At 39.9% G+C, this 12,500-nt stretch overlaps 1 protein-coding gene across 1 annotated transcript in view; it reads left to right on the forward strand.

The window, feature by feature from the left end:
• Positions 1-12,500, forward strand: part of LOC138045830 (NACHT domain- and WD repeat-containing protein 1-like) — a 40,197-nt gene that overhangs the window by 4,569 nt on the left and 23,128 nt on the right. Inside the window, exons 3-14 of the mRNA XM_068892461.1 lie at positions 240-698; positions 1,397-1,503; positions 1,986-2,071; positions 2,307-2,423; positions 3,529-3,644; positions 4,479-4,699; positions 6,195-6,467; positions 8,129-8,337; positions 9,057-9,199; positions 9,816-9,918; positions 10,913-11,125; positions 12,205-12,500. The exon at positions 12,205-12,500 is cut by the window's right edge and continues 38 nt beyond it. Coding sequence (XP_068748562.1) covers positions 240-698; positions 1,397-1,503; positions 1,986-2,071; positions 2,307-2,423; positions 3,529-3,644; positions 4,479-4,699; positions 6,195-6,467; positions 8,129-8,337; positions 9,057-9,199; positions 9,816-9,918; positions 10,913-11,125; positions 12,205-12,500 — 2,343 coding nt within the window. The remainder of the gene's footprint in view (positions 1-239; positions 699-1,396; positions 1,504-1,985; positions 2,072-2,306; positions 2,424-3,528; positions 3,645-4,478; positions 4,700-6,194; positions 6,468-8,128; positions 8,338-9,056; positions 9,200-9,815; positions 9,919-10,912; positions 11,126-12,204) is intronic.

The following is a 12,500-nucleotide window of genomic DNA, read 5'->3' on the forward strand; positions in this document are numbered from 1 at the left end:
AAGTTCTAAAAAATAACTTGCTTACTTGTTAACATGTTGTCTATGTACTTTATAATCACCTTTGAAGTTAATGTTCTACCTGTGCAGTAACAATGACCACCATTGCTAGATTAGCTTACAACAGGAAATTATATTAATAATAAATTAAAGGAATATTAAAGCCGTATGAGCTTGGCCTATGACCCCTCGCTTAACTGCACTTCTCGAAACCATGTTTTGCTCTCTCACGGTGTTTATAGGGGGATGCAAGGTGACAAGAAACCAGCAATTCTGGAGCAAACTCCTTCTAAAAAGTCAAAAAAACAAGACAAATCTAGTGACACCAAGAGTGTTCCCATGCAATCTGCCAAGGGAGGAGCATCACCCAATCAAGCCAGGAATGTTGCCAAGACAACTGTCAACTTAAATCAAAGTGGAGGTACAGGGAAGAAAGCGGTTAAGAATGAGACAAAAGCAACAGTTGAAACAAAGAAAGCCTCTCCTAAAACAACTTCACCTGCAGAAGCCAAAAGTGTTGCCAGGGAAAATGTCAATAATTTAAAACAGTCGGGAGATAAGAGCAAGGGAGCTGCAAAGAATGAGATGAAAGCTACAGCTGAGTCAAAAAAAAGCCAAGCTTTACCCTCAAGTAAAGGATCTGGCAATTCAACAATAGCGAACAGCAATCCAGGGGGAAGGAAAAGTTCAAGTTCTAAGGGGTGAGTTTTATGATTATGATCACCCGTTCAGTGCAAAGACCTACACGTATGTTCTAACATAGAGTTCAGCATTGTCAGACCATCTAGCATGCATTAATAGGACCTTATCTTGTTTCTTCAAAGAGACTCTTACAGTTAAGAACCTTTATTTGTAAGATCTTGTACAATTTGTGAGCAAAGATTCCACAGCATTCTTGCAAGAATCTTGTAAGAATCATAATAATGTCTTGCAATGAACTGGTGTTATCTTACAAGATCTTGTAAGATTCTGTTAAAAATTTTACCCTGAGCATTATTTCGAAAAAAGATTTGTACAAGATCTTGCACTTGACTGGTTTTATCTTTCAAGATCTAGTAAGATCCTTGTTGGAATCTTGCATGTACCCTGGGTCTTACTCTGGATATAATTACCAGTATATCTAATAATGACACTTTATAGCAATGTAAGAACATCTAATCTGCCGGCTTAACATCATCAAACAAAAATAATTATTTTAACACCATAAGGCTGAGGCCTGAGGTATTGGCGAAAATCACTTTACAAATTAAAGAAATGGTACAGTAAAGGGACTAAAAAATCAGGTTTGATCTGTGACACTGTTTAAACTTGCCTAGAATAGTGTATGTAATTCAAGAAAGCAATCTTCAGTTTATTTTCCCCAGTCTATCCAACAAATACTGTTCTTTGTTTACCTCAGATCTGATCTTTCCCAGAGAGTGCAAAGGGTACTGCAGGGCTTGATAGAGGAACAATGTCCTGTAAATACAAGGACCATTCGAATCTTTCTTAGCTCGACTTTCACAGGTAGGTGATACACTGTAGAACGTAGCGTCATTGAAAGTCTGAAAAATGTCTTTGACTTAAGAGTAGACTGAGAACTTAATGGTGATCTTAAGGTGCACAAAACTGGAAATTTGTAGTCTCAACTTTATTTGACACTTTTGAAGAAGGTTGATATGAGACACCAATTATTAAAAATCATTTACTGATAGTCCCTGAAAGGGGCTGGACAATCTGCGAGCGAGCCACGCAAATTTTGCATTTAAGCCTAAGCACCAGTTTCAAATTCCGCTAATAAACAGTTATTAAGTCTAAGCACCCATTTTAAAATGGTTAGCTTTCAATAACTGTGTGACTTGCATGTTGACCCGCATTGCTCGCCATGTTGGCCCACAGACTCACAGTCGTGGCTTGCATGACTTGCATGGCTCGCTGGCTCGCAGATTGTCCTAACTCTCACTGAAATAACATACACTTATTTTCTTTTTAAATGTGTTTTCATTTAGACACAGAACATGAACGTAATGCACTTATGGAGCATGTATACCCAAAACTGAGGGAGTACTGTGAGAAGAAGGGCTATGAATTCCAGGTACATGACAACCTCGTTCCCAGGGTCTCTCTTCTATGCCTCCATTGTAGAGAGACCCTGGTAACGAGGTTGGGTAAATGATGGTAAATGACTGTGTTTTAGTCAATGAAAATTAAATCACTTGACCAAATGAAAGATGGTCACTCCCCTTTGTCCACATAAGCGAAAAGTATCTTGCTGGCCGGCCTTATCTAGGTGTTCTGAGAAATTTGAGGAATTGACGTTTCCATCCTAGGTGGTGGACATGCGATGGGGTGTCCGTGATGATGCCACAGATGCACACATGACCACAGAGCTATGTTTAAGAGAAATCAAAGCGTGCCAGGAGATATCAGTTGGGCCAAACTTTGTGGTAAGAGCAGCCTACTCTGTTTGTCAGATGAGTTCTACTTTGATATTTTCTGTTGAAATCGCACCTTTAGGATCTTCCAGCTCACATACTTTAATGATGTGACAAGTGAGCCACTGTAAAAATATTACACCAGGCCCCAGTTGTTCCACGGTGGATAGCGCAATCCACTGGATTAAGCCTCATTTACATTAGCAAGTTTTCCTTGACAAGTCCACTTGTCAAGGAAAACTTGCTGACTGTACACACTAGCAAGTTCTCCTTGACAAGTTTTCCTTGGTAGTGTAAATGAAAAATATGACAAGTAATTTACACTAGCAAATATCGTCCTTGACAAGTTTTTCCTTGACAAGTGTCCTTACAAGTTCAAAAACTAGCATGAACTAGCATGCTAGTTTTTGAACAAGGACACTTGTCAAGGAAAAACAGGTCATATTTTTCCATTTACACTGCCAAGGAAAACTTGTCAAGGAAAACTTGCTAATGTAAATGAGGCTTAAATCACTGTCCACTGGATAAGTCGAAGAGAAACCAATTGCACTATCCAATGGATAGTGTCCGGTGAATAGCGCTATCCACGTTTTGAACAACTAACCTTGAATTCACGCCATAAGTTGCAGATGCAAGTCTTGTAGGCCAGTGATGGAGCATCAAAAACCGCCATAAGAACTTGGCCAGAGGTTGTTTCGACTTGGTACATCCAAACGTTTGAGGTATTTCACCGGGGATTAATTAACAAGAGAAATAAGCCTTTACTGGAAAGTACTTTGTTCTGTTGTAAGACATGCACACAAGGAAGGGACGAAAGCATGGAAGAGTTAATAAACCGCAGGCGAGGGTTGCTGACAACTTCTGCAAAGCAAGAATTACAGTAAAGGCTTTTTTGTTTGTTTTACGATAAAGAAAGCATACCAAACCTTTACAAAAATGCTAACCTTAGGCCTAAACAATATGCTTTAGATAATGTTTAGGTCTAAGGTTAGCATTTTTGTATGGGTTTGTGTTGTTTCAGTTTTGTTCTTCCTGGCCCCTCACGTCCAAGGGTACTTTGAGATATGGAAACAAGTTTTTACCTCGCTAATCGTTGTCTTGTGGTTTTAATCTACAGACACTGCTCTCAGAAAAATATGGCTACCGCCCACTTTTGCCATCCATACACGCCGAGGAATTTGAAATGCTTCTAGGTACCACATCTGATGAGCACATTAAGGAATTATTTGAAAAGTAGGAAACACAAACGTTTTAAATATGCATGGAAAATCGTATTGCTCGTACATTTCTTGATTTATAGGCGCAGGGATGCTTTAAAAGTTGTCAAAAATTGCACGAGCCTCAAGTGGCCCAAACCAGTTTCAACGCTTCCAAGTGAAGCTTTTATTAGAAGGATCGGCACCACAACGTTGTATCATGTATTAGCAATATTGTGGTACCAAAGGAAACACGAATTATTGCTGAACAAGATGCAGTCATTATTGACATCTATTCAAAATACACGAATCTCACTGTGCAGCTCTTCAATTATCATTTGTGATCAAGTGAAGGTATGATCCTCGCAGTTGTGAATGCAATTTTAGCAATTGCGTAGAGAAGCCTGAAATTTTCAGTGCTTCAACGGGGTTTGAACCCGTGAACTTCCGATACCGGTGCGACGCTCTAACCAACTGAGCTATAAAGCCACTGACCTTGGGAGCTGGTCATTTGTGGGTTGTAATGTTCCCGTGATGAATGAATCATTTCATCGTTTATCATTTATGAGATGTTCCATTTACCGCGCACCGGTGGCTCAGTTGGTTGGGCATCGGACTGTCACGCGGGAGGTGGACTCCCCGGTGTGGTGGCTGTCGTGTTCTCTCCAGCAGAAGTGTGGCCGACTTGGCGTGATTTCTCTTAAAAGGCTTGTAGTGTACGAGGCCACCTAAGCAGAAATAGCCAAATGTGTCAATTAGGGACTTTGCCAAGTGCTGGAACATGCATGAAAGAAAAAAAAAATCCGAAACATAAATTGACTTCACCTTCAATGCACCGGTTTTCTTACGTAGCACTTTGATTATTACTGAGGTGGTACAAGAGAGACGAAAACTGTTTCCCAGTTTGCTACATTCTGCAACCCGTGACGACATGGATACCAGACTATTTGAACGATCAAAATCCGTTATTAAAGGAAGAAGCACACAGTCAGTGGCAAAGGGATTACAATACAATGAGAGAATTTCTACAACAAGCGGCTAAGGAAATTTTCATGGAGCAGCCGGAAATATGGCGCAAATACGCCAGATCAGGTAAAGTTAATTTCTGTAGCACTAGGGCTCCTACATTCATTGACTGTTTTCACACTAGAAGGCGAACGAGTCGCCCTATGGTTTGGTCGACTAATGGGAATTCAAGACTAGTGTTGTAAAATTCATAGAAGACAGACAATGGACCGACAAACTGGATAAGTTTGAGCGCATGAAGACTATCATCAGCGGAGAAAAGCGCATGGGGACTAAGTAATGGCTTGGTTACCTTACCTTTTGCGCCAGGTGAACGGTTAACTCTCACGGCCATCCCTCAAACTGACATTGGACATTTCGTAACGATTACACCATCTTAATATGACAAGTTTACTGCTGTCAAAAGAACGAAAACAGGCAGAATTAGAGCTTTAGTTCAACAATAAATAGCTTTTCTAAGCTAAACCGCGCTGATCTACAGTATTTAGGTGTAAAACCACTTTGAAGACGGTTAGCTTTCACTTGTTTTCCTGGGTACCACTATGTCAATACTCTCAAAAATTCGACTTTCCGAGAGATTGTCTCGTTAGTTTAGTGGATATCGGAAACTGCTATGAGAAGGCACCGATCAGGGTTCAACTCTTTGCCTCGCCTATTCTGAATTTTCTATGTATTGTACGTCGTGTAAGTTGAATAAAAAGGGAAATGTCAGTTTAAGGGATGGCCATGAGCGTCGCCAACCTTCTTTCCTACCGCCAACATATACCGGCGTTGCCATCGCGAGTTCGATTTCCCCGCGGTGGTTAATTTGCCGATGTGTTTGTCGAACGTGAATTGAAGTCGGACTTAGGTCGACTTGATCGTCTTGGACTGACAAATTGGTACCCGGTTTTCATATAAGACGATTTGTTCGTCTTCTAGTATGAAAACGGCCATTACGCATTCCAAGACGCATTGAAGTGGACAGTTTGTCCAGGGCGGAAAAAGGCCTGGTTTGTCAGAACGCATAATCCGTTTTGTGCATGCTTGTCTTCATACTCGTCTAATTCGGCCGACTCACTTCCAAGCCGGTTTGTCCCAGACTGATTGTGCGGGTACAATGACAGCCGCATGATTCAGGAGTCATTCCGCTTTTTGTCGCGAACACGGCGGCTCAAAATACGTTTGACGAGGCTTTATGCAAGTCTCGGCTCGCGTTTTTTTCCACGCAGGTAACTTTCGCACTCCTGTCTTAAATGAAACTGGAAATAACGAAGAGCCGAAACTTACAATACGAATCGAGAAAACGAAGTTAGCAACGCATTTAATTGATCTCTACATCGTAAATCAAGTTACCAAAAATAAACTATTTAATTTGAAGCATTGTATTGGAAAATCATTAGCACATACGGTCGAAGAGATGTGATAAACTAGTTTATTGGGTCTGGAAGCTTTAGATAACAAGATTTTCCCGTCTTTAGTCTTAGAACCATACAGTTATACTCATTCTTTTGTCTTGCATACAGAAATGTCTTTTTCTTCAAAAATGAATACTAACAACAGGCATTCCTCTATTCTATAGTTTGTGAAGAGGAAATTGAACATGGCCTCCTTCGCGTCGAAAACCCTAAAAGATCTTGCGTGTGGTTCCACCGTGTAGTTAGCGGGTTAGACTCGCCGGAAAATGCCGATCATCCAGATGTTTTGAAATATCTGGATCATCGGCCCGATGAAAAAGAGTACAGCGACGACACACATCCAAAGGTGCTTTTAGACAACTTGAAAAACAAGAGGATGAAGGAAAGCATGGATTTGGCCAACATATTTACATATGAAGCCGCTTGGACGCCAAAAGGTAGTAGTTCTTTATTGCAGTATAAAACTGATTGGTTTGTTGCTTTTGGAGATCTGCGTCGGTTCGTTTTGCGCGAAATACGATTACCTTTTTGACATTTCTTATTTACCTGTCAGTGTGGCAAGATAAAGCTTTGATTGGTGTAGTACAATAAAGTTTTCCTTTTATAATAAACTTACAATACAATTACAATACTTACGATACTTAAATTTACAATACTTTTAATAAACTTACAATGCATGGTATTATACATAAACAACGCAAAACTTAACCCTAACCTTAACGTAAAACTTACAGCACTACAAGAATACAAAACTTACTTATTATACAGGTGATACTTCACACGGGGTGTCCCTACTACTAAGTTAACACTCAATCGACTATAGTTTAGTTGTTTTCTGCGGGGCAGTATTTAAAAGGGTCCCATTTCTTCTTGAAAGAAGGCATATTATTGTTCTCAAAAGGTATTTGTTTTTCGATGCCCAAGCAGTTCATAACTAATCGTATGTATAGTTCTAAAATGGGGAGAGTCTGCAGTTTCTAGCAATAGGGATAAAGTAGTGAACTGAGAAGTACCGGTAGGTTAGATATGCTGTGAGAGTTAAATTTTGAGAGATCCACTGCAAAGTGTTTTTTTTTTTCCAAAAAAGTGTTTATAGTGGAAGTGCACTTGGCTATCAAGCTAGTTCACAGGCACCCCACTTTTAATAATCTGAAAGAAACAATTCAAACTTTGCAGAAACATGATTAAGAACCCCATCGGGTAGGAGACAACCAGTTGGCTATAATTAGTTACAAAGCGTGGTGAAGTTGAATCCGGGACAACCAGAAACAAATCCACATCAGAGGTTAACGGAACGGGATTTGATCCCGGGGCAACTCGCATGCAAACCCAACGTCCTAATCAAGGGACCACGCCACCTCATAGAGTTATTGCGATGACCTTAAAGCGTTTAACTCTGGTTCGGACCTGGGTTTTTTTTTTTTTCGATTTTAAAATTTCCTTATTTGGATGTAACGTAGCTCATGCATTTTCCTGTGCGTGCAGCTTCGATCTTATTTTTGTCCATATTTGGGCACAAAATTAATGCCCTTAACTCCCCAGCTTTGTACCGAGGAAAAGAGTTGCAAGTTACACACTTCAAGACCTTTAAGGTCATGTGCTTCTGGATGTATACTATGAAATTTCTTCAATGCCGAGATTTATTCATCAAATTACTAAATAAGCGTCATAAAATAATCAAGTGAAGCTATGATCCTCGCAGTTATGAACGCAATTTTTGCAATTGCGTAAAGAAGCCTGAAAAACGCAGGACTTCAATGGGGTTTGAACCCGTGACCTCGCGATACCAGTGCGACGCTCTAACCAACTGAGCTATGAAGGCAACGACGTTGGGAGCTGGTCATTTGTGCCTGTGAGGAATGAATCAACAATGAAATGATATGTGAAATGGATCAAGAGTGTAATATTCATATAATAATCATCATGATTTAGAGCATTCAAAAGAATTAATTTCATTTTTTTACGAAAATCAGGTCTGTTCAGGGCTTTAATGGAGTCTGGAATAGAGTTCCAAATAGACACACCAATTCTTTTCTAAGTTCTGGAGAAATTAACAGAAAAGGTGACACTTTGTTGGTTTATTTTTCTTGTGTTTAAGGAATTGACCCCTCTGTTGAAGGACACAAAAGCTACATCGATCAGCTTTGTAGAGATTTTGAAAACAAGATGAAAGAAATGATAACAGCGAGCATCGCAGAACACAAAGGTGCTGAAACTGAGACTTTCTTGTACGTGGAGGTAGTGCAGCATACGCTGTTTTGTAAGAAGAAAGCTGGCTTTGTTTATGGGAGAAAATCAACTCTACAGGTATGGCCTCGCCCTATAGCATCCTGTCGCCGTATCGTATCCTATCGTGTTGTTTTTTATCGTATCGCATCACCTCACGTATCGTTTCCTACCATGTATGGTATCGTATCTCATAAAAATCGTATGGTATTTCATTACATATCGTATTGTATGAATTGTCGTATCGTATTTTTCTTATTATCGTACTGTATCTTATAACAAATTGTATGGAATAATATCGTATAGCATGGTATCACATCTAAAATGTTGTATCATTATTTATTATTAATTGTATCGCATCTCATATCGCACAGTATTGTACAGCATCACATGTCGTATCGTATGATTTCGTCGTTGTGTTTCGTATCGTTTCGCATCACATACTGAACCATATTATATCGTATTGTATCCTATCCTGTTAATCTTATGTACCCTCGCATTTTCGAACTCCACCCAAAGGGGAGATTAATGCACCAATCCTGCTTCTTTGGAAACAGAAGGCCGGGGTTCAGTCTTTATAGTTCCACGCAGCTTACGAACAGTGAAGGACAGTGTGACCAGGCATACAGTTCATAGTTCTTGTCCGAGAATATATTTTTTCCCAAATGATTACAAATCTGCATAAGCGATAATTGTGATGAGGGACTCGAAGAGCCAAATTGCCAAACTTGCATTTTGCCAACTTCCAACTTGCAGGTTTGAAAATTAGTTAAAGGGTTGTCTTTCCCTGTATTCGTTAGAACATTGAGGAATATGTGAAGGGACCTAGTCAATACCCGTTGGTGATTCACGGCAAGTCCGGGTGTGGCAAAACAGCGGTTATGGCCATGGCAGCCAAGGAAATAAGTAAGCTTATGGACCAGAAGGGATGCATTTGTCTCAGGTAATGTAATAATGTATTAGTCGGCATCTAATATTCTGACGGCGCGATGGAGAGGCTCGTGGCATGTCATGGCATATTTGGCGGGCGTCTACTTACGCTCTTGGTGAGAGATTGAACTCATTCTCGGTGGTTTAGTCGGTAAGGCGTTATACATAGTGAGAGAAGGATTTGAAGTCCAAATGGGAAGAACTGCGAATGACTACGATATTTCATTTTCTCTGTATATTTGCAATCCCTTCATGAAGAGTTCCAGGATAGTTGCTACTCAATTTAAACTCGAGCAACTTGGAATTATCGCGAGGCAAATAAAGTAACAGCTCTACTTTATCTAATGGCGAATGATGCCCTAGCCGTTTAGGTCCCTCTCGCGCAAGCTCCTCCTTCGATTCGATTGCCAGTTTCAACCTCTTTCCCAGGAGGGACCCTAGGAATGAGGTTGTGCTAGTTAATGCTGGCCTTCGTTGAGAATTCTCTTTGACTGCCTAACGAAGGAGTACTGTCGACCTCAATCGACACCAGCTTCAAAGAACGAACCAGTGGCGTTATATAAAATGGTTTTACTTTTTTATTACCTTTTTGAGATGTAATGTAATATTCGTTGTGTTTTTTTTTTCAGGTTTCTTGGTACCACGCCTAGAAGCTCGTCTATCCGTCGCGTACTTAAAACCATTTTGTGGCAAATTAAACATGTGTACAAGTTGACTGTTAAAATTCCTCGCGTAAGTAAACAATTTCTGTGACTTTATTCAATGAAGCAGCCATTAAATCTCTGAACTAAGACTTGTTTTGGCCAAAGAGATCATTTCTTTATTGATGCGATAGGTAGAGCCAATTGCAGTCGTAAACTGAGATTCAACACTTGAACTTGTTTTGGAAACGAAAACGCGGAAACCGTGGGTTTGTTGGTAGGCTTTCGTACATTATGCTGGCATTTTTTCGAGGGTTTTAGTGAGGCAAAAACATTAAGCAATATTCGAGCATTTTAGTGGCATTTTCCCACCCAAATTATTTTTTTCAGAGAAAATGAAATTTTTACGACAAAACTGACAAGAACAATCCTTAGAAGATTACATTGAAACAAAATTGACAAGAACAATCCTTAGAAGATTACATTGAAACAAAATTGACAAGAACAATCTTTAGAAGGTTACATTGAAACATCACTTATGTTGCACTATAACAAAGACTAACTTTCCGTCACTTAAATATCAAATACCATATATTGTTAACTTATCATACTATATTAGTTTTGTACATATACGTTTTTGTGAAGCTGAGCCTTCATTTGTGTTAATGTTGAAATTCAGTAAAAACATTCAAATTTCACTGACAGCCTTATCAGCCTATATGTATAATGAGCATTAACTGAGCATTTTAGTAACTTTATGGGGGGAACCAAGCATTTTAGTGGGGAAGAAGGAGCATTAAAATGGAGAATTTTAGTGGCAAAGTAAAAGCATCATCTAAAAAGGCCTATTTGTTGATTTGCTTTGCAAAAATTGCGTACGATTTAGAATCCGCACGTGCATTAAATCTATTGCACGGAAGCATGTGTACAACGGCACGTGCGTAAAAAGCCACGTGCATAAGTTCCACGCTTGGCACGCTTGCGGTGTCACTCAAAAAATGCTCTTGATGTGCTATTTGACGCAGTTAAGCGCTACGAAACTTATTTGTTTGTTTGTGTGTTTTTTACGCGGTATCTCTCTGCAGTCAACTAAGGGTGTGTTTGAACAACTTCAAAGCTTTCTCGCCAGCGCTACCAAGGAGCAGCCGCTTACAATTATTCTAGATGCCTTGGATCAACTCTCGCCCTTGCACGGCGCACGCAGGCTTTCTTGGCTTCCGAGGCGACTTCCACCTCATGTCAAGTTCATCGTCTCCACTCTCCCTGATCCAGAATACAAGTGTTTTCCAACGCTTAAGGTATTGTTTCCACACTTCGCCACCCATTGGGCTTCCCAAAAAATAACCATAATATTCGACAATCAGGTTAAAGTGGTACTTTGCAAAAAATCACTTCCTTTTTGTCTTGAGATTTTGAAAGTGTGTTTGCTTAACACCTGCCTGGCAAAATGTTTAGCTTTGTTTTGGATTTCACAGTCCGCCATTACTCAAGTTCGAAACTGACCGACTAAACCTCAAAGTGTTGGATCTAGGGAAAAGTGACGTCATTCACTCAGTAGCTTACAATTTCCGCGTGTAAACGCAGTTTCTCATGTATGTAAAACACGAGTTTAAAAATCTGAAAGCCCGAAACTCCCGTGCTGCATTTGAATTCAGTCGCGTAAGAACGTATTGCATTCTTAAAGGGAACCTCCACTAAAACAACAAAATAACTTTAAACCACAGAACATAATGTTTACAGTTGGAATTGCTCAATCTTTTTCAAATTTCCCGGGCGCCGCCATCTTGAATAATTGTGACGTAACGTGGTTGCCCTATTGTTCCAGAACAATCGCTCTTTCTATCAGAACAATAAAGCAACCAAGTTACGTCACAATTATTCAAGATGGCGGCGCCCGGGAAATAACCGTTTTTGGAATTTATTTTTCTCGAATACAAACGCTTTCATTGGAAACAGATTGAGCAATTCCAATTGTAAACATTATGTTCTCTGGTTTAAAGTTATTTTGTTGTTTTAGTGGAGGTTCCCTTTAAACTAGTGAGTCTTTGACGTCAATTTCTCCTCGATCCAGCTCTCTCAAGATATTAAAGTTAGTAATGAGGGCCACTAGTTTATTAGTATTTATATGCTATTTCGTGCTACCCTCGTTAAATAAAGACTTCACTTACTCACTCACTCACTCACTCACTCACTCACTCACACACTCACTTACGAACTTACGAACTTACGAACTTGCTTACTTACTAACTTCCTAACTAACTAATCGCGGACCGTTAAATAGGAAAATTTGATTTGATTTTTGATCGTGGTACCACTTTAAACGTTGCCTTCGATAGCTTTTCCAATTAAGTTTCACAGTCTTTTTTTTTTATTTCAGGCCTTTTTTGGCAAGAGTCCAAAGTGTTTTATATCTATTCCGGATCTTCCGTCAGAAGACGTGTCGACCATATTGACCAACTGGCTTAGCGCTGACAAAAGGACCCTTCCGGAGCATCAGCTACAGGTGCTCAAAGATGCAGTCGCACAATGTCCCCTTCCTTTGTTCCTAAAGATCTCTTACGACGAAGCGTGTCAGTGGAGGTCATATACCCCAGCCACCGACACATGCTTGGAGACAACCATACGCAAAGCTATTGACAAATTGTTGGAGAGGGTTGAAGTGCGACATGGTGA

This window comes from Montipora capricornis, chromosome 1 (genome assembly GCF_036669925.1).
Source record: "Montipora capricornis isolate CH-2021 chromosome 1, ASM3666992v2, whole genome shotgun sequence".
In the NCBI taxonomy this organism is placed as follows: Eukaryota; Metazoa; Cnidaria; class Anthozoa; order Scleractinia; family Acroporidae; genus Montipora; species Montipora capricornis.